General features: G+C 35.9%; 1 protein-coding gene across 6 annotated transcripts in view; it reads right to left on the minus strand.

Annotated features, from left to right (window-relative positions):
- Positions 1 to 22,914, minus strand: part of CNTLN (centlein) — a 379,922-nt gene that overhangs the window by 106,026 nt on the left and 250,982 nt on the right. For 4 of the 6 annotated variants that reach the window (XM_053572079.1, XM_053572075.1, XM_053572078.1 and 1 more), the window contains 3 exons: positions 17,882 to 18,062; positions 8,657 to 8,750; positions 8,353 to 8,576 (listed from right to left, as the gene is read on the minus strand). In XM_053572079.1, the coding sequence (XP_053428054.1) occupies positions 8,353 to 8,576; positions 8,657 to 8,750; positions 17,882 to 18,062 (499 nt within the window). The remainder of the gene's footprint in view (positions 1 to 8,352; positions 8,577 to 8,656; positions 8,751 to 17,881; positions 18,063 to 22,914) is intronic. The other 2 variants (XM_053572076.1, XM_053572077.1) reach the window with 1 other exon arrangement.

Below are 22,914 nucleotides of genomic sequence, written 5' to 3' on the forward strand. Positions count from 1 at the left end.
AAGCCTATTTATATATTCAATCTACAGACTAATGTTTAATATATGGCTGTAGTTCATTTCACTTTAGATTTAGAATATTTTACAATAATATTTACAGTACCTACTTTTAGGAATCATAAACCATTACCATGTATCTAGTGTCTTATTTAGTTGTTAGTTGTAAAATACTACCTGTACATCATACAAGGCTTTAGAGAATACAAATACAAAATACAAAAAAAAAAAAAAAATACAAAAGATACAAAATACAAAAACCCCACGAGATAAACTGATGACAGCTCAGTCTAAATATGTCAGAAAAACCCTATTATTTTGGTTAAAAATTTTCTTATGAAACGTTAGTACATTTGCTTATAAAGCTCAAACTTATTTTAAGCATTGTGGAGGAAAGTTGATATTAGTTAAAAATACAGTATATTACAATAAAACTGACAGGGAAAAACATCAAAGAATACTTCGATAACTTGCTTTACCAACCTTTCAACAAACAATGCTACTTTTAATTACATATGAAAAAGTGTAGTCTTTGAAAACTTTTTTCCGAATATAAAGTAATGTCTGCCCAAATACTGAAATCTGCCTTATGTATTTGTTATTAATGCACACTATATTCAAATCCTGTAAATTCAAAACTTACTGATGCCTGATTCAATGCTGTGGAACTTTCTTTAAAAATGATGAGACTGGGTGGCACCTACAGCTCAGTGGATAGGGTGCCGGCCACATACACAGAGGCTGGTGAGTTCGAACTTGCCGGGCCAGCTAAAGCAACAATGAAAACTGCAACAAAAATATAGCTGGGTGTTGTGGTGGGCACCTATAGTCCCAGCTACTTAGGAAGCTGAGGCAATAGAACTGCTGAAGCCCAAGAGTTTGAGGTTACTGTCTGTGATACCATGGCACTCTACTAATGGTGACATAGTGAGACTCTGTCTGCAAAAATAAATAAATAAATGAAAAATAAAATAAAAAGAATGATGAGATCTTTTAAATAATGATATAGATATAAAAATAATAAAATTAGAATACTTTATCAAATACCTAGGTATTCCATCATAAATAGGCAGAAAAAGAAAGACCGAATTTACCAATTGCTTTTGATAAACTCCATTTCTAAAAATATCACAGAAATCAACACGTTATCAAAATTCTCAATTTTGTAAGCTACAAAATTTCTGAGTAAGAAATATGGAATCTTGACATGCTCTATCCAGATCTAGTATTGTACTTATGACGCTGGAGCCCAGAAGGACTATACTAAAGTACTGACTAAAAGAAATTTTGTCTATACCTATATAAAATTTGGGAAGTTATTTTATCAACTTCTAAATTTAAGATAATTTTAAACTTAGTTACCACATTTGGTTATATTTCCATATGTACACAATATGTAAGTAAAATCTAACTCTCACTAATTACTAGCTACATCTGAGTTCATAACCATTTTTGAAGTAGAAAATCTCTAAATTCTAATTCTTATGCTTTCCAGAAGTACTTTTTTCAATATTAGTTGTTTATGTACCTTCCCATCATCTAAAGAAAATCTGTATAAAATAATTACACACAGACAATGAAGTATAAGTTACATCTATAATGCAGCAGCAAAAATATAACATTTCACTTTGTACTAAGTAAGATCTGATATTGCTAAAATTTAGCAATTTAGGATAGCTTCCCATATAATGCTCAGGAAGGAATGCATATTAAAGCAACTCATTTCCTCTCCTAGATCAGTGGTTCTCAACCTGTGGGTCGTGGCCCACAGGAACTGTATTAAATGGCCACAGCATTTGGAAGGTTGAGAACCACTGTTCTAGATCATACTCTCTCTAAAATGCATGTGATCCCTACAGTAACTGAAGTGGTATTTATACCTCCTCTCTTTCATTTTACAAGTAGTTGAAATTTCTGCTAAAAAATGTCGATTTCTCTCTGGGTACTACCAAGCATGGCACTTGAAGAGTTGTAAGAAAGGGAATTAAAATTGGTTGCCTAATAGGAAAAAAAAAATGTACATCGTATGCAGATTTTCAGTTGAATTCCAAGTCTACTATTTTATTTTTCTCATAGTGTACCCTATTTAAAAGACTCTAAAGCAAGTGAATATGCCACTATTTTGCAATCTCCCATTGAAAAAAATCCCTGTTCCAAAACAAAATGAGGCATTTTGTTTTCATAACTGTGACTTTCTTATATAATTTGCCTATGACAATATCAGAATTTATTATTTACTAGTTATACAAAACCAATGATCTATATATTACTTAAGAGAGAATAGAAGAGAGTTCAAATATTTTTTACATAAGATTGAGCAATTAGGGTTAAGAAGTTTTTTCTTTTCTTTTTTTAAAAGTTCTTTCATGTCGACACATGAAAAAAGATGGCAGCCGAATAACAGCTTCTGTGCAACGGGCGCAGTGGGCGTGCTGAGAGAAGACTCCAGGTATCTCTAGCCAGTGGGTTTTGCCCAAAGGCTTCCCTTTGGTGACACAGGAAGCCAGTGAGAGACTTCTGGACCCCACAAGGAGGACAGAAGCAGTGGAAAACTGGCAAGTGGTAGGTGTGCTTGTTCGGTCAGAGGCTGCCTGCAGCTGTACCCATAGCAACAGCGAGACTGCAAGCAGGAAAAGCCTTACCTGTGGACTGTTTTGGTTTTCTTTGACTTGGGCACTCAATTGAACTGCCTTGGGAGATCTAGGGCTGGTATGTGCAGATGACTTTGGGCATTGTCTGGGGCCCCGGTCTAAGCTAGTGAGCCAGAAAGGAGCTAATGTCGTTCAGCTGTGGGCTGCCCACAGAGCTGCTGTGGGAGCACTACCCTGTGGGAGAGCTGCCCCTGTGTGCTGCAGAGCGGAGATCAGCCAGGAAACCTTGGGCGACCAATCTAGTAACTGAGCTGCCCTAAGGCGGGGACTGAGACGCTGAGGAAGTGCAGAGATCCAAGTGCGGCAGATTAACAGCCTTAGCTCTCGGGGCATAGTGGGAGTCTGGACTTGGTGCACTGGATAAGCAGGCAGCCACACTGGGAGAGATCCCAGGGAGAAGTGCTTTCCTTGGAAAGCTTCTACTTGGCCAACGTTCATAGTTTGGAGTGTCTTTTAAGTGGGCTGTGGAGACTTTTGGGTTCCCAAGCCTGTGGGGTCTGAAAGATCAGCAGAGGCCTCCAGTCTCCATCTCGTACAGCTTTATCAACATTGTGATTAGCATCTTATGCCTCAGAAGATCACCTGTTGCCCGGACAATATTCAGCAAGATATATATAGTGTTTGGTTCTTTGATTTTGGGGGTTTTTTGTTTGTTTTTTTCTTAATTTCAACATTTTTCCTTAGCATTTTTCTTGTTTTTTTTTTTCACTATTCTAGTTTAAATACAATCTTATATTTTTGCCTTCTTTAACAATTAGAATTTCATTTTTGCCAGTGTTTCTGCCCCTATTATTTGTTCCCTCCCCTCCACCCATGTTATCCCAATAAGGGTTCTTGCTTGTTTGTTTTGGTTTGATTTATAGTATTTTTGGCTTTCCTCTCTACCTGGTAGAGGTGGGGTACTGCGTCTGATCTGGCTGGCAAAGAATGGTTGACCCTCAAGGGTATCAACCAACCCAGCACCCCCAGAGGTTGGGGGTCTTCAAAGTACTAGGTCATAGTACCCTACTGTACACCTATATTACTCCTGTTTCTCTCTTTTGGTGCCTTTCTTCTTTTTGTCAATATTTCCTTTTACTCACCCCCTCTTCTTTCTCTTTATTCTTTCATTTTAAAATCTTTTTCCTTCCTTGCTTTTCAATTTTCTCATCCTTCTGGTCCCGTACCAAAAGAACTCATTAAAACTTTCAAGAGCAAGAAGAAGTGGAAGGGTAATTAGGGTAAGAAAATAGATACAAGAAAGCACTCATAAATAAGAATCAGCAGAAAAATCCTGGTAACATGAAATACCAGTCCAGAGTAACCCCTTCTAGGGATCGTGAGGTAGCTACAGCAGAGGACTCCTCCTATAAAGAAATGTTAGAAATGACAGACAGGGAATTTAAAATACACATGACGAAAACAATGATGGAAATTGATGAGAAAGTGGAAAACGATCAAAAAACAATGAAGGAAATTGCTGAGAAAGTGGAAAATAACCAAAAGGAAATCCAAAAACAGAATCAAATAAGAGATGAAAGATATGAAGAATAAAGAAAGGATATAGCAGAGCTGAAGGAACTGAGCAGTCAATTAGGGAACTTAAGGATACATTAGAAAGTATCAACAACAGATTAGATCATGCAGAAGAAAGAATCTCAGAGGTAGAGGATAAAGCTCTTGAGATAACTCAGTTAAAGAGGCAGAAAAGAAGACAGAGAAAGCAGAACATTCACTGACAGAATTATGGGACTCTATGAAGCATTCAAATGTACGAGTTATAGGTATCCCAGAAGGGGAAGAAGAATGCCCCCAGAGGAATGGAAGCCATACTAGAGAATATTATAAATGAAAATTTCCCAAATATACCAAAGATTCTGACATACTCCTTTCAGAGGGATATCGGTTGCCTCAATTCAAATAGAGCTTCTCCAAGGCACATTGTGATGAATCTATCTAAAATCAAGACAAAAGTAAAGATTTTGCAAGCTGCCAGGAATAAGGGCCAAATGATCTACCGGGGCAAATCCATCAGGGTGACCATGGACTTCTCTAATGAAACTTTTCAAGCCAGAAGACAATGGTCATCTGTCTTGAATCTACTTAAACAGAACAACTTCCAGCCCAGATTCTATATCCTGCTAAGCTAAGCTTCAAAATTTATGGAGAAATCAAATCTTTTATTGCTATGCAAACATTGAGGAAATTTGCCACAACAAGACCAGTTTTACAGGAAATATTTCAACCTGTTCTACACACTTATCATCACAATGGACCTTCAACAAAGTAAACACCTAGTTTCCACGATGATGTAAAAGACAAAACTAAGAAATGGACTTTCACAAAATAAGTTGAATAGAATGCTACCATGCTTATCAATTATCTCAATAAATGTCAGTGGCTTGAATTCCCCACTGAAGAGGCACAGATGGGCTGACTGAATTAAAAAACACAAGCCAGGGCGGCACCTGTGGCGCCGGCCCCATATGCTGAGGGTGGTGGGTTTGGACCCAGCCCCGGCCAAACTGCAACAGAAAAATAGCCGGGCGTTGTGGTGCGCAACTATAGTCCCAGCTGCTCGGGAGGCTGAGGCAAGAGAATCACGTAAGCCCAAGAGTTAGAGGTTGCTGTGAGCCGTGTGACGCCACGGCACTCTACCCGAGGGTGGTACAGTGAGACTCTGTCTCTACAAAAAAAAAAAAAACACACAAGCCATCTATTTGCTGTCTGCAGAAAACACACCTCACGTCAAAAGACAAATTAAAACTCAGAGTTAAAGGTTAGAAGTCAATTTTTTAGGCAAACGGAATTCAGAAGAAAAGGGGGGTTGTAATCTTGTTTTCAGATACACGTGGATTTAAAGCAACTAAAGTCTAAAAAGACAATGATGGTCACTTCATATTGGTCAAGGGAAAAATACAACAAGAAGACATTTCATTTCTAAATATTTATGTACCCAATTTAAACGAGCCCAGATTCTTGAAACAGACCTTGCTTAGTTTGAGCAATATGATATCCTGTAACACCATAATAACAGGGGACTTCAACACCCCTCTCTCAGAGCTGGACAGATCCTCTAAACAGAAATTAAACAAAGATGTTAGAGATTTAAATGAGACCATAGAACAACTGTGCTCGATAGACGTATATAGAACACTCCATCCCAAAGATACAGAATATACATTCTTCTCATCGCCCCATGACCTTTCTCCAAAATTGATCATATCCCAGGACACAAAACAAACCTCAACAGAATCAAAAGAATTGAAATTCTACCTTCCATCTTCTCAGACCACAAGGCACTGAAAGTAGAATTTAACTCCAACAAAAATGCTCAACCTCACACAAAGGCATGGGAGTTAAACAACCTTATGCTGAATGACAGTTGGGTATGGGAAGAAATAAAAAAGGAAATCATTAACTTCCTTGAGTATAACAACAATGAAGACACAAGTTACCAAAACCTATGGGATACAGCAAAAGCAGTCCTAAGAGAAAAATTTATCACTTTCGATGCCTACATCTGAAAAACAGAAAAAGAGCACATCAACAAACTCACAGGCCATCTGATGGAATTGGAAAAAGAAGAACAATTTAAGCCTAAACCCAGCAGAAGAAAAGATATATCCAAAAGTAAATCAGAGATTAATGAAACTGAAAACTAAAGAATCATTCAGAAAATTAATGAAACAAGGAGTTGGTTTTTTAAAAAAATAAATAAAATAGATAAACCTTTGGCTAGACTAACTAGAAATAAAAAAGTAAAATCTCTAGTAACCTCAATCAGAAATGTCTGAGGGATTAATCCCTGTGAATCGAATAGTGACTAATTATCACATAAATTGGATTTAATTTTGACCAAAATACATTATTTAAACATTAATTTTTAATTCAACTTGTTAATATGTTATTTAGGATATTGCATCCTCATTTATAAGTGACATATGTTTGTAATTTCCCCTTTATAATACTATATTTTCTTCCATTTTAATATCACGTGTACCCAAATCAAGTAGAAAAATTTTGAAGCATTTCTTCTTTTTTATTGTCTATAAGATTTGGCATGATCTGTTTTTTGAAATTATCTTGTTACTTTTATTTATAAATATTAGTTGTCTATTTTTTGAGACTTAAAAAAAAATAATAGGAAGTTAACTGATGACTCCATACTGAACCTCAGAGTCAAAGCATTCTGTAATAGACATACTCTTATTTGACAATGTGAATGTTACTTTCTTTGCATTATTATTATTATTATTATTGCTTAATATTTCAATGTACCAATTGTCTGATTCCTTTTCTGAATGTATTTATGTTCGTTTATTCTTTACGAGGTTTTTGTTTCTAGTCCTTACTTTAAACATTGTTATTGTAATTAAAATTTAAGCCTTTTTAATTTTGTGAAGGCAAAAAATGGAAACCTAATAAACATATGTATAAGTAAAAATTTAAAAAAAGTTCTTTCATGTCACTTTGTTATTTGCACAAAAACTTAGGAATACATATAGTTTATAATATCATGCTGAAATATGAAACAAAATATCATTTAACTACGTAAGTATGAAAGGAAGGGTGGCAGAGAGGAAGAAGAAATGGAGGAAAGGTGATGAAGGCAAAGAAAAAGAAAAAAAATTCAGCCAGTAAAATGAATATGGGTTCATCAAACCATTTTGGGAAATCTAGTTCCCATACAGTGGTTGTGGTATCTAACAGAGCTCTAACACTAGAACTCCATTGCATCTGGTATCCTGCTCCCACGTTTCCCAGGGCCAAGCCTGTAAAATCCTCAAATTTACAGAGTAAATTAAATTTGGAATGCATGTAAAGTTTGGGTATAAGGCTTCTCTGAGAATCAAGCCAGAACACAATTCTTATTAGTGTAACTGGTATAACACTAATCCTTTATAATTAATTTCATATTTCTGACTATTATTTGAATCAAGACATTATTACTAGGATTAGAGAAATTAAGTGAAATTTATAAATCTGTGTGATAGTAATTTAAAAATTATTCAATATAATGAAATTTTTTTCTGTGCAAAATAACAATTTCTAACATACCATTCTCTATTCGAGCAAATACCATAAAAAATAGAGACTGAAGGAAAAAAATATTTTCTTTTTCACTTGCTTTGAGATTAACTTAAGATAACTAGGTATAGGAATAATGTGTCTAAAAATTGTTGAGGAAAGCTCAATTCATATGAGTAAAAAGGAAGTATAGATAGGTTACCTGAATACATTAAGATACATATATATGTATATGTATGTATACACACACACATATATATAATGTTTACATTTTATTCTAACAGTATTTGCAAAGAGTAACTAAGGAATTACACTATTGTTTAATAGTGTAATTTATAATTATAAATACAATGTTTCAGACATGGGTAAATGAGTAAGCTAAATGCATTTATGGAACCTGCATATAAAAACTAAGATATAAAACAATATAGCATGTACAGTAATATTAATAGCTAAGCAAAATAGAAATGTTAGTACAGTATCTTTTGGATTTGGAATTACTTCCCTCATGTAAGTTGTCCCTTAATATGGATCTTACATAAAGAAGTCTAGTAATCAAACTATTTACATTATTTAACAAATGCCATGGATTTTTTATTCTACTAATACACCTATCCAACACAAATATGAATTGAACACATGCGAAACAAAACATCCACCTTTACACTATAGTATAATTCAGTCTTAAAGTCTTTACCTTTATGGTCTGTCTGCTTGTCTGAAATCGTTGATCAGACACTTGCTGTTGATGGAGGAGCTTTTCATTAACTTCTTTATATTCTTTAACGGACAATTCTGCTATTTTTTTGGCATTCTGAAGTACACTATTTTGTTGTTGCAAGGATGTAATCCGTTCTCGTAATGAGATAATACTGCTACTTGATTTCTGGGTAGGCACAGTTTTGTACTTTTCTCTGTTGACTACATAAAAATAATGATCATAATATTTTAAAAATTAGATCACATTTAAAAAATGTTGTTAATTTCATATGTATTCTTACCTCCAGTAGGAAATGCTGTATGTAAACTCTTTTGCATGCTACCATTCTTCTTTTGAAAAGTTGGTTTTTTGGTATTCTTACAATGAAAATTATCCTAAAGTTTCACAAAAATTGATTACTTCAAATAAAACCAATACAACAAGTATATCTCTTTACTTAAAAATACATTTGTGCAGTTTTTTTAAAAGTCTAGATAATAACATTTTATAATGGATACCAAGAACTTACAAATAAACTTAATATATGCACTAAACTTGAACTAGCAGGCAGAAGGTACAGATACAAAATCAACTCAAAGAAGCACAAATGTAACCTAAGGACAGTTAAAAAACCTTGGAGAAAATATAGTAACAGCTACAAAACTAAAATATGAATAATAAATTATTTTTTTAAATATGGGTCCTTTCTCAAACAATTTTCTCTATTATAGGTAAACGAATGAAGCTAATAACCTTTTAACAAATGGAGGTAAATAATGTTGACAATAATCAAGTAAATTTCCTTGAAACCTTATGTTTTCCTCAGGATATTCCAATACAGTAAGGTTGAATTTTGTTCCAAAATGTTTCACCAATCAAAAAACACTGTCACAAGCAAAATTTTAAATAGAAATGTTTCAAAAAGTTACAAATCCCAGTAATAGGTGGTCTTATTTAAGAATTTATCGGTTGGCTTAACATGTACCCTTGTAAAATGCACCATTGGTGTGGTTCCACCAATTTACTAAGTATAAAATATAAATGTCTTAACACAGTAACTAAAGAAATGCGGTTAACCAGTTCCATGAAAGTATTTCATATTGTATATAAAATCAGCACATTGTACCTGACAATTGCATTAATGTACACAGCTATGGTTTAATAAAAAAATAATACTAAAATAATTTATTGGTTGGGAAACAAGAATATATTTAAATCTCGAAAATTATTTCTTAATGAAAAAATAAAAAAACTTCTTAGAAATGTTTAAGTTATGGTATCATAATTCCACTGCTAGATTTTTATTACAGAAATGCCCAGACATGTACAAGAATATTCATTGCAGCATTATATGCAAGAAATCAAACTGAAGCAACCAAATTTCAACAGCAGAAAAGATAAATAAATTATAGATATTCAGACAATGCATCTATAGCAATGAAAGTGAATGAACTAATAATATTCAACAAAAGAGGTGAGACACAAAAGACATACTCTACAGGATGTCCATAAAGTTCAAGTGCCTTTTAAAACAGCCAACTACACATACCACAAAGTTCAAAACCATAATGTTAAGGAGAGTAAAATTATGAAGAAAAGGAGGGAAGTCATTAAGCTAAAGTCAGGATAATGAATATATTTGGAGTTAGCTAGATGTGTTTTGCAAACACACTTCCCACACTTTGGTCAACATTTATTTTCTGACTGCCAAAACTATGAATAGATCAAATCAAAGTAGTTTATGATATACTCTATTGTTATATGAATGAAGTTCTGAGTTATTTTTATTTACAAACCCATTAAGCTGCACATACATATCTATAACTAAAGAAAATTCCCAGGAGGCGGAGCAAGATGGCAGCCGAGTAACAGCTTCCTTGCATCTGGGCACCGTGAGTCTGGGGAGACAGGACTCCAGGCATCTCTGGCTGGTGGGATCTGCCTATCATCACCCCTGGGAGGATACAGGGAGTCAGCGAGAGACTTCTGGACCCCAAGAAGAGGACTAAAACAGTGGAAAAACGGCAAGTGGTCGCGTGTGTTGAATCCGTCCAAACCCACCCGCAACTGTAAGTTCAGTAGCAGTGAGACTGCAAACCAGAAAGACCTTACCTGTGAACTGTTTTGGTGTCTTTGGACTTGGCACTCAGCTGAACTGCCTTGGGGAGAGCCTGAGGGGGAGTGCGAAGAACTTTGGCCTTTGTCTAGGGCCCCAGTCTGATAGTGTTTGGCTCTGGGTCACAGGCAGACATTGTGAGCGATCTGCCCGGGCAAGCTCCGCCCTCAGGGTCACAGAGCTAGAATTGGGTGGGAGCTGGTAACCCAGCGACCAAGTAGCCTAAGGGTGGGGTCTGAGCGGCCTTGCAGCCATAACCCTCGGGGGCAGAGGGAGACCAGTTTCGGCACACAGGGTAAATGGATAGCCACTTCAGCAGTGATTCCAGCGACAAGCACTTCCCTGGGAAAGCATCTGCTCAGCAAGTGAACAAGTTCAAAGTGCCTTTTAAGTGGGCTGAAGAGAGATTTAGGGTGTCTACCTGCTGGGGTTTGAGAAACTAGCAGCCTCCAGTTGTATCAAAACTGTGATTAACATCTCATACCCCAGAAGACCATGTGTTGACCAGACAATATTCAATAACATATACATACTGCTTTGTTCTTGGTTGTTTTTTGGGGGGGGGTTTGGTTGGGTTTTTTTTGTTTATTTTGATGTTGTTGATCGTTGTTTTGTTTTTTAAGTTCAACCTTTTCCATACAGATCCTTTTTCTTTGTCAATTTTTCTAGTTTAATTATAATTTCCCATTGCTGCCTATTTCAATAATTAGAACTTTATTTTTGTTAGTGTTTCTACCGCTATTATTTGGTTTTCCACCTAATTTTATCCCATAAAGTTTTCTGTTTGCTTGTTTTGGTTTCATTTATAGCAGTTTTGTCTTTCCTCTCTACTTGGTAGAGGTGGGGTACTGTGTCTGATCAGGTTAGCAAACAGCTGCTGACCTCAAGGGAACCACCCAACTGGGCACCCCAAGAAGGTGGTTTTTTTTTAAGGTTGTATCAAAGTACCCTACTGTACACCTATATTGCTCTGTCTCCCTCTTTCTGTGCCTCTCTTCTTTTTGTCAATATTCCTTTTACCCACCCCCTCTCCTTTCTCTATTTTTCTTTGTTTTTCTTATCACTCGGTTCTCCTTTCTTTCATCCCTTTTTTGCTCTTCTACCTTCTCACCCTTCTGGTCCTATAACCCTTAGTCCACAGGCACGAGAACTTAAAGAGCAAGAGGAAGTGAAAGGAAAATTAGGGCAAGGAAACAGATAAAAGAAATCACTCATGAGGAAGAATCAGCAGAAAACTCCAGGCAACATGAAGAACCAGTCCAGAACAACCCTGCCAAGGGACCATGAGGTAGCTACTGCAGAGGATTCCACTTATAAAGAAATGTTAGGAATGACAGAAAGGGAATTTAGAATACACATGTTGAAAACAATGAAAGAAATGATGGAAACAATGAAGGAAACTGCTAATAAAGTGGAAAATAACCAAAAGGAAATTCAAAAACAGAATCAAATAAGAGATGAATGATATGAAGAATATAAAAAGGATATAGCAGAGCTGAAGGAAATGAAACAGTCAATCAGGGAACTTAAAGATGCAATGGAAAGTATCAGCAACAGGTTAGACCATGCAGAAGAAAGAATTTCAGAGGTAGAAGACAAAGTTCTTGAGATAACTCAGATAGTAAAAGAGGCAGAAAAGAAGAGAGAGAAAGAAGAACGTTCACTGTCAGAATTATGGGACTTTATGAAGCGTTCCAACATACGAGTTATAGGAATTCCAGAAGGGGAAGAAGAATGCCCCAGAGGAATGGAAGCCATACTAGACAATATTATAAAAGAAAATTTCCCAAATATCACCAAAGATTCTGACACACTGCTTTCAGAGGGATATTGGACCCCAGGTCGCCTGAACTCTAACCGAGCTTCTCCAAGACACATTGTGATGAACCTGTCCAAAGTCAAGACAAAAGAAAAGATTCTGCAACCTGCCAGGAGTAAGCGCCAGTTGACCTACAGGGGCAAATCCATCAGAGTGACCACAGACTTCTCTAATGAAACTTTCCAAGCAAGAAGACAATGGTCATCTACCTTTAATCTACTTAAACAGAACAATTTCCAGCCCAGAATTCTGTACCCTGCTAAGCTAAGCTTCAAAATTGATGGAGAAATCAAATCATTTACGGATATACAAACATTGAGGAAATTCGCCACAACAAGACCAGCTCTACAGGAAATACTTCAACCTGTTCCGCACACTGACCACCACAATGGATCAGCAGCAAAGTAAGAACTCAGAAATTAAAGGACAGAACCTAACCTCCACACTCATGCAAAAGATAAAACTAAGCAATGGACTCTCACAAAATAAGACGAACAGAATACTACCACACTTATCAATTATCTCGATAAATGTTAATGGCTTGAATTCCCCACTGAAGAGACATAGATTGGTTGACTGGATTAAAAAACACAAGCCATCCATTTGCTGTCTGCAAGAAACACACCTTGCTTCAAAAGACAAATTAAAGCTCCGAGTCAAGGGTTGGAAGACAATTTTTCAGGCAAATGGAATTCAGAAGAAAAGAGGAGTTGCCTTCTTATTTTCAGATACATGTGGATTTAAAGCAACTAAAGTCAAAAAAGACAAAGATGGTCACTTTATATTGGTCAAGGGAAAAATACAACAAGAAGACATTTCAATTCTAAATATTTATGCACCCAATTTAACTGCTCCCAGATTCTTCAAACAGACCTTACTCAGTCTGAGCAATATGGTATCTGATAATACCATAATAAAAGGGGACCTTAACACTCCTCTTACAGAGCTGGACAGATCCTCTAAACAGAAATTAAACAAGGATATAAGAGATTTAAATGAGACCCTAGAACAACTGTGCTTGATAGACGCATACAGAACACTCCACCCCAAAGATAAAGAATATACATTCTTCTCATCACCCCATGGAACATTCTCCAAAATTGATCATATCCTGGGACACAAAACAAATATCAACAGAATCAAAAGAATGGAAATTTTACCTTGTATCTTCTCAGACCATAAGGCACTAAAGGTGGAACTCAACTCTAACAAAAATGCTTGACCCCACCAAAAGGCATGGAAATTAAACAATCTTCTGTTGAATAACAGATGGGTGCAGGAAGAAATAAAACAGGAAATCATTAACTTCCTTGAGCATAACAACAATGAAGACACAAGCTACCAAAACCTGTGGGATACTGCAAAAGCAGTTTTGAGAGGAAAAGTCATCGCTTTAGATGCCTACATTCGAAAAACAGAAAGAGAGCACATCAACAATCTCACAAGAGATCTTATGGAATTGGAAAAAGAAGAACAATCTAAGCCTAAACTCAGTAGAAGAAAAGAAATATCCAAAATCAAATCAGACATCAATGAAATTGAAAACAAAAGAATCATTCAGAAAATTAATGAAACAAGGAGTTGGTTTTTTGAAAAAATAAATAAAATAGATAAACCATTGGCCAGACTAACGAGGAATAGAAAAGTAAAATCTCTAGTAACCTCAATCAGAAATGATAAAGGGGAAATAACAACTGATCCCACAGAGATACAAGAGATCATCTCTGAATACTACCAGAAACTCTATGCCCAGAAATTTGACAATGTGAAAGAAATGGATCAATATTTGGAATCACACCCTCTCCCTAGACTCAGCCAGGAAGAAATAGAGCTCCTGAACAGACCAATTTCAAGCACTGAGATCAAAGAAACGATAAAAAAGCTTCCAACCAAAAAATGCCCTGGTCCAGATGGCTTCACTCCAGAATTCTATCAAACCTTCAAGGAAGAGCTTATTCCTGTACTGCAGAAATTATTCCAAAAAAATTGAGGAAGAAGGAATCTTCCCCAACACATTCTATGAAGCAAACATCAACCTGATACCAAAACCAGGAAAAGACCCAAACAAAAAGGAGAATTTCAGACCAATCTCACTCATGAATATAGATGCAAAAATTCTCAACAAAATCCTAGCCCATAGATTACAGCTTATCATCAAAAAAGTCATTCATCATGATCAAGTAGGCTTCATCCCAGGGATGCAAGGCTGGTTTAACATACGCAAGTCTATAAACGTTATCCACCATATTAACAGAGGCAAAAATAAAGATCACATGATCCTCTCAATAGATGCAGAAAAAGCATTTGATAAAATCCAGCATCCTTTTCTAATTAGAACACTGAAGAGTATAGGCATAGGTGGCACATTTCTACAACTGATTGAAGCTATCTATGACAAACCCACAGCCAATATTTTACTGAATGGAGTAAAACTGAAAGCTTTTCCTCTTAGAACTGGAACCAGACAAGGATGTCCTCTGTCACCTTTACTATTCAACATAGTGCTGGAAGTTCTAGCCAATACAATTAGGCAAGACAAGGAAATAAAGGGAATCCAAATGGGAGCAGAGGAGGTCAAACTCTCCCTCTTTGCTGACGACATGATCTTATACTTAGAGAACCCCAAAGACTCAACCACAAGACTCCTAGAAGTCATCAAAAATTACAGTAATGTTTCAGGATATAAAATCAATGTCCACAAGTCAGTAGCCTTTGTGTACACCAATAACAGTCAAGATGAGAAGCTAATTAAGGACACAACTCCCTTCACCATAGTTTCAAAGAAAATGAAATACCTAGGAATATACCTAACAAAGGAGGTGAAGGACCTCTATAAAGAAAACTATGAAATCCTCAGAAAGGAAATAGCAGAGGATATTAACAAATGGAGGAACATACCATGCTCATGGATGGGAAGAATCAACATTGTTAAAATGTCTACACTTCCCAAAGCAATCTACCTATTCAATGCCATTCCTATCAAAATACCAACATCGTACTTTCAAGATTTGGAAATAATGATTCTGCGTTTTGTATGGAACCGGAAAAAACCCCGTATAGCTAAGGCAGTTCTCTGTAACAAAAATAAAGCTGGGGGCATCAGCGTACCAGATTTTAGTCTGTACTACAAAGCCATAGTGCTCAAGACAGCATGGTACTGGCACAAAAACAGAGACACAGACACTTGGGATTGAATTGAAAACCAAGAAGTGAAACTAACATTTTACAACCACCTAATCTTTGATAAACCAAACAAGAACATACCTTGGGGGAAAGACTCCCTATTAAATAAATGGTGTTAGGAGAACTGGACGTCTACATGTAAAAGACTGAATACTGGACCCACACCTTTCCCCACTCACAAAAATTGATTCAAGATGGATAAAGGACTTAAATTTAAGGCATGAAACAATAAAAATCCTCCAAGAAAGCATTGGAAAAACACTGGAAGATATTGGCCTGAGGAAAGACTTCATGAAGAAGACTGCCATGGCAATTGCAACAACAACAAAAATAAACAAATGGGACTTCATTAAACTGAAAAGCTTCTGTACAGCTAAGGAGACAATAACCAAAGCAAAGAGACAACCTACACAATGGGAAAGGATATTTGCATATTTTCAATGAGACAAAAGCTTGATAACTAGGATCTATAGGAAGCTCAAATTAATCCACATGAAAAAAGCCAACAATCCCATATATCAATGGGCAAGAGACATGAATAGAACCTTCTCTAAAGATGACAGACGAATGGCTAACAAACACATGAAAAAATGTTCATCATCTCTATATATTAGAGAAATGCAAATCAAAACAACCCTGAGATATCATCTAACCTCAGTGAGAATGGCCCACATCACAAAATCTCAAAACTGCAGATGCTGGCGTGGATGTGGAGAGAAGGGAACACTTTTACACTGCTGGTGGGACTGCAAACTAGTACAACCTTTCTGGAAGGAAGTATGGAGAAACCTCAAAGCACTCAAGCTAGACCTCCCATTTGATCCTGCAATCCCAATACTGGGCATCTACCCAGAAGGAAAAAAAATCCTTTTATCATAAGGACACTTGTACTAGACTGTTTACTGCAGCTCAATTTATAATCGCCAAAATGTGGAAACAGCCTAAATGCCCACCAACCCAGGAATGGATTAACAAGCTGTGGTATATGTATACCATGGAATACTATTCAGCCATTAAAAAAAATGGAGATTTTACATCCTTCGTATTAACCTGGATGGACGTGGAAGACATTATTCTTAGTAAAGCATCACAAGAATGGAGAAGCATGAATCCTATGTACTCAATTTTGATATGAGGACAATTAATGACAATTATGGTTATGGGGGGGGACAGAAAGAGGGAAGGAGGGAGGTGGGTGGGGCCTTGGTGTGTGTCACACTTTATGGGGGCAAGACATGATTGCAAGAGGGACTTCACCTAACAATTGCAATCAGTGTAACCTGGCTTATTGTACCCTCAATGAATCCCCAACAATAAAAAAAAAAAAGAAAGAAAGAAAATTCCCAGGCAAATAATATATAGCAAAATAGGTAATTTGTATAAAAGCTACTTATCAATTTATCAATAAATCAATCAGCAGGCTCTTGGCATACAGTTGTTAGTAACTAAAACAGACCTTTGTAATCCTTATACTTTTTCCTCCAAAGTTCTGGCAAGGTCTCAAAAAATTACCTTTTTTGAATTATGTTTTAAAATAATTCTACAGGTTAATTCAAAGACAACCCGTTTTCCAACAAAATAAAATGATCTTAACTAAAATTTTTCACTGATTCATGCTGAATAGGTAAATTTTGATATTTTATAATGTATTAGTGGTAGGAATTACAGAATTAAGTTATATTAGAAAATCAATTTCTCAAAATTTAAAATGCCTTAAAGTAAGGTATAAATAATTCAAAGATTCAGACAGACTAAATCACTTTATTGCTACCAAAGCTCAGATAAAAACAGAAGTTTCGTCTCAGCACCCGTAGCACAGTGGTAACAGCTCCAGCCACATGCATTGAAGCTGATGGGTTCGAGCCCAGTCCAGGCCACCTAAACAACAATGACAACTGCAACAAAAAAATAGTTGGAGTTGTGGCAGGTGCCTGTAGTCCCAGCTACTTGAGAGGCTGAGGGAAGAGAATCACTTAAGTCCAAGAGTTTGAGGTTGCTGTGAGCTGTACTCACCACATCACTCTACTGAGGGTGACATAATGAGACTCTGTCTCAAAAAAAAAACAAAACAGGAGTTTCTTCACTTGGATAATTTTATATATCTGAAAACAAAAATGAGGTTTTTATCACCTGTATTAGTTCCTTGTTATAAATACCATCAGATTTATATTTGTGAGACTAGTATTTATTTCCATTTTTATCTATGCAAAAGTCTAACCAAATGGTAGATAAAAATTATTAAAAAGTGAATATTTAAAAAAAGTGAATATTTTTACTGTTCACTTCAAAGACAACTTAATTTTTAGGGATTCAAATTAAATCACTGGCAATATTTACTGAGTTAAGTTATGAAGTTTAAGATAAAATTAAGAACATTGTTTATAATTAGGCAAAATTGTGTCACATACCTTTGGGGTCTTGCCATTTATATTTGAGCCTGTTTGTACTATTTCTTTTCCTTGTGTTTGGCTGTCTTCTGTTTGATCACTTTCTTTCTGGTCTCTTCCATCTTCTGCAGGACTTACTTTCTGGGATGTTTCTATAATAATTGTTCCCAAATTTTGAGAGGTCTGTGCTTCAGAATCACTGCTTTTAGAAACAAGCGAGGGGATAAAACCCAAAAATAAATGTTGTTACATGTACTTCTTTTTTAAAATTCAAGACCAAATGATATTACAGCATATATTATGTATGAAGCTATAAGTTTAATTTTGGCATTGACTCCTTCTCCATGTGAAAAGGAAAAGTTAGTTTAAATATGTTTTATAAAATTATAGAATCCCATCAAGAAAACAGATTATCTGGTATGAAATCCCTAGTAGCATCACTTCTACAGCATTTATACCAAGTGCTAACTCAGGAAGCACATGCTTTATAATACTTTCAGGGTTGGAATACACACTACTTTCCTGGCCATGCAGGAAAGGTTTAATATTTTTAACAAGTTCAAAATTTGAATCTCTGATGCTTTCATCCACTAAGTTTCATACCTTAAGGCTATTTGCCACTCACTAAAATATCTGTTAAGCACCAACTAAGAGGCAAGCATTTTCATGGGCATAAAGAATAAGGTTATAGTAGATAAAAGTGAAAAGAAAAATCCCTGCCATCAAGTAACTTTTATCCTAGTAAAAGGCTGGGAGTAGTGGGACAGGAAACAAATAAGAATAAGAAATAAGAAGTAAAATGTATGGTATGTTATTAATAGCTACGTGTTAAGGAGAGAAAATTAAGCAAGGAAGAGAGATTAGAAGTGTTCAGGTTGAGTACAACATATAAATCAGTCTCTTTCCACATGGGCTCTCTTTTAACTACTTGGACATAATTATATACTGTTTAAGACATCTTTAAGGAAACCACTCCTAGCCTGTTTAAATATTCCCAATATATGTGTTTCTGAGATGTGATTCTTTACTTCCCTGGTCATTCCTGAAGATGTTCCCACTTACCATGATGGAACATTGTGTCTAGAATTCAATTTTGTATTATAGGTACACTGTGAGAGGCACTTAGTAGAACCACAGATAGATGCAGACTAAAATTGTATTAGCTTTTCTGGCATATACATCACACCATATATTCATATAATATTTAACAAAACAATCTAAAATATTTCTATATAGACTATTGTAAAGCCACATATTTCTCTCATTGTATAGTTTAGCAATTGGTATTTTATAGGATATCCATGTAAACTACTCTTTTGTCTTCTGTCTATCTTCCCAGTCTATTGTGAGATCTTTGGGAATCTTTATTCTATTTAGAAAGGTATTTTCCATCCCTTTCAATTTCATCATACACACAAAATTGATAAACATACTTTGATGGAATTCAGATGTACTATATTTAGTATAATCATGTTTTAACAAAGATACAGATTAATCTGTTAAGAATCTCTCTTGAAGAACCCATGCTGGCTTTGAAAAACTGCTGCTTCTGTTAAGAAACATTCACAAACTGTTCTTCATAATGTGCTACAGCCTTCTTTAGGATTTATTTCAGTAACACCAACTGGAGAATTACCAACCTTCCTTTTTTTGAATAGCAGAAATATATTTCTCTCTCATATTCCTATACCATCTGACTTCTCCTTCAAACTATTAAGGGCAAGTGATCTGATCTGCAAGTTATTTCAATATTCTGAAATTCAGTATTTCTGGATCGAAATACTATAATCTATTTGCTTAGGTGTTCTATTATTATTGTTTACCTCTATTATTGTTTTTGGTTTGCCCAAAACTTAGCAGTAATTCAATATGCAATTTCTATAATGATATGAAAAGTGGCATATGCATCATACTTAGTTGTGAAAAACTCTCAAAGAAAATGTTTAAAATTGAGTAAAGAGTTCCTTCTGGGGAGTATCTTGGGAGATGGGACAGAGTGCGTCATTCTCCTTTTAATTCTTCATTCCATATGTTGTTAAAAAAAATTTTTTTTACTAAATGTCTACTATGTCCTATGCATGTGAGATACACTTATCAACAAATTCTTCAAATGTCCATCCCTCTTGAAGTTTACAGTCTAGCCAGGGGAAACAATAAACAGTAAGCACAATACATTTGAAATATTATGTATCATGTTATAAAGTAATAGGTGCCATCAGAAAAAAAAATGAGCAGGGTTACAGGAAGGAATCCGTAACAGAGGAGGTGAAATTGGGACAGAATGCAATCTGAAATAGATTGACCTTTATTATTATAATTTGGAGCTAAGAATTAGAGAAGAGGAAGTTAGCTGTGTGTTATCTGGGGAAATACATTCCAGGTAGAAGGCACTATCAGGCTAAAATCCCTGAAGTAGAAGTTCCTGTTTGCAGGAAACAATAAGCACTGCAGGGTAGGTAAAACATTGTAATTGAGACTAAACACAATGCTGAAAGCAGGTTAGAAAAGCTTCTTTTAGTAATACAGGCATCTAATAATGATGAATATATGATAAGGGTGATAGCAACAGAAGTGGTGAGAAATGGTAGATTCTGGATTATTTTTGGAAGAAATGCACCAGGATTTCCTGATAAACTGGACATGGTGAGAGAAATAAAGAAAAACTGGAATCAAGGATATTATCACGTTGTGGGTCACAGCCACTTAAGGGTGGAAATACTGCTAGTTAGGAAAGGGAAGATAGCAGCTGAGCCAGGTTTTGCTCAGGAGTAAACACTAGGCTGTTAGATACCTGACAGGCATTAAGTTGATAGTTAACTTGCAAGTCTAAACTTCAAGAGGTATAGACCGGACATGTACATTTATGGTGGCAATTAAAGATTTAACATTGGTGTCAATTCATACTATGAGATCACAACAGAGTACTGAAGGGACAAATAAATGTCTGTTATGGTTTGAATGTGTCCCCTAAAGTTCCTATGTTCACATCCTTAAGGCAAATGTGTTGAGAGGTGAAGCCTAGGAAGAGGTGATTAGGTCATTAGGGCTCTGCCCTCATGGATGGAATAATGTCATCACTGAAGTGGTTTAGTTTCTGAGAGAAAGAATGGATTTGTTATAAAAGTGAGTTCAGCATCCTCTTGCTCTCTTGTCCTTTTGCCTTCTGCTATGGGATGATTCAGCAAGAAGGTGTCACCAGGTGTGGACTCCTCAGCCTTGGATTTCCCAGCCTTTACCACTGTAAGAAATACATTTCTTTTCACTGTAAATTACCCATGCTGTGGTATTCTTTATGTTGTTACAGTAACACAAAACGGACTAAGAGATAGGAGGGGGAAAAAAAAACAAACTAAACTAAAACTGGAGAATGACACCGAGGCTGAATATCAGTGAGAAAAAGAAAATAAGAGAGTATAATATGGTGAACCATTATAAGAGGAGGTAGAAATCAGTGTTAAATACTGCTGACAGGTCAATTAAGATCAGGACTAAGAACTGACTTTGGATTTGGCAATGTGGTGAGGCCCTTGAAAAGAATGGTTTTAGAGGTACGATGCGGGGATTAAAGGAATTGGAAACAATGAATATAGACAACTTCGAAATTTTCAAACTGTGCTACCAAAGGCAGCAGAGACAAAACTAATAGGTATAAAAGAATTTATAGGTACATAGTGAATCTTCTGGTTTCCAGACATGCTCCTCCTCATTTTATTTAGTGATTAAAATAATTGCTGTGACTAATACAGTAGCTCCCTTTGATACTTGTTAGTTCAGTAACATGAGGAACCCCAAATGGCCAGGGTACAATCTCAGCTTTCACCTCTATAGACCATAACTGTGTTCTCATGGAGAGCTTTTCCACCTTGCACATGAAAACCCTCAAATCCACCAAGCCCAAGGTCCTAGCAATAAGAACCAAAAATTACTCCAGTAAGGTTTATTTGGTTAAATAGTTACAGGGGTCACTCAACCTACAAGCCTTTATTCCTGGATCACTGCATTATTAAAAATGAAATCTTAAGCTTAAATAAGGTATATACCCTAGCTCATGCTATAACTAAGTCTGATCATCCACTATCCTATAAAGTCAGTGGTAAGACTAGGCATTTCCAAGACTGTCATATATCCTTTGCCATGAAATGTTTCTTCCACCCATGCTATAACTAAGTCTGATCATCCACTATCCTATAAAGTCAGTGGTAAGTCTAGGCATTTCCAAGACTGTCATATATCCTTTGCCATGAAATGTTTCTTCCACCCTTTTCAATAAATGGTGCTGGGCAAATCGGATTGCCATAAGCAGAAGAATGAAACTAGACCCCTATCTCTCACCATATACAAAAATCAACTCAAGATGGATTAAAGACTTAACTGTAAGACCTGAAACTATAAAATACTAGAAGAAAACTAGGCTTGGTTCAGTACAGAAGTGTTGGGTTTTTTGGCATAGGTAGCTCATAGGAAACATGCTGTTTCAGGATGCTGGACATTATAATGGTTCCCTGACATTCGCTTGCAAAGTAGAACCTATAGAATCCCTCCTAGTTTGAGTTGTCATTCTTAGATCAGCTTGCTGTGTTTTTTAGTCAATGTCTCTTTAGAGACTTCATATTTTTCTGTTCTCGGGACATCAAACATCAATTTTCTCTCTCCTGATACCATTTAAGTCTTATAGCTGTTGTTCACATTTTGGGTTGTCACCTATATGTACAGCAGACACAATCCTTTTCTTGAGTTTTGGTTATTTGTTTTATATTGATGGGAGACTTACAGAGACCATTGCTACAGCCACTTCTAGTTATGCCAACATTTGTGTTTTATTCTGTTTTATTTTGGAGACAGATCTCACTCTGTCATCTAGTCTAGAATGCAACAGTATAATCAGAGCTCACAGCAACTTCCAACTCCCAGTTCAAGTGATCCTCCAACATTTGTGTTTTATTCTGTTTTATTTTGGAGACAGATCTCACTCTGTCATCTAGTCTAGAATGCAACAGTATAATCAGAGCTCACAGCAACTTCCAACTCCCAGTTCAAGTGAGCCTCCCCAGCAC

Source organism: Nycticebus coucang, chromosome 2 (genome assembly GCF_027406575.1).
Source record: "Nycticebus coucang isolate mNycCou1 chromosome 2, mNycCou1.pri, whole genome shotgun sequence".
Classification (NCBI taxonomy): domain Eukaryota; kingdom Metazoa; phylum Chordata; class Mammalia; order Primates; family Lorisidae; genus Nycticebus; species Nycticebus coucang.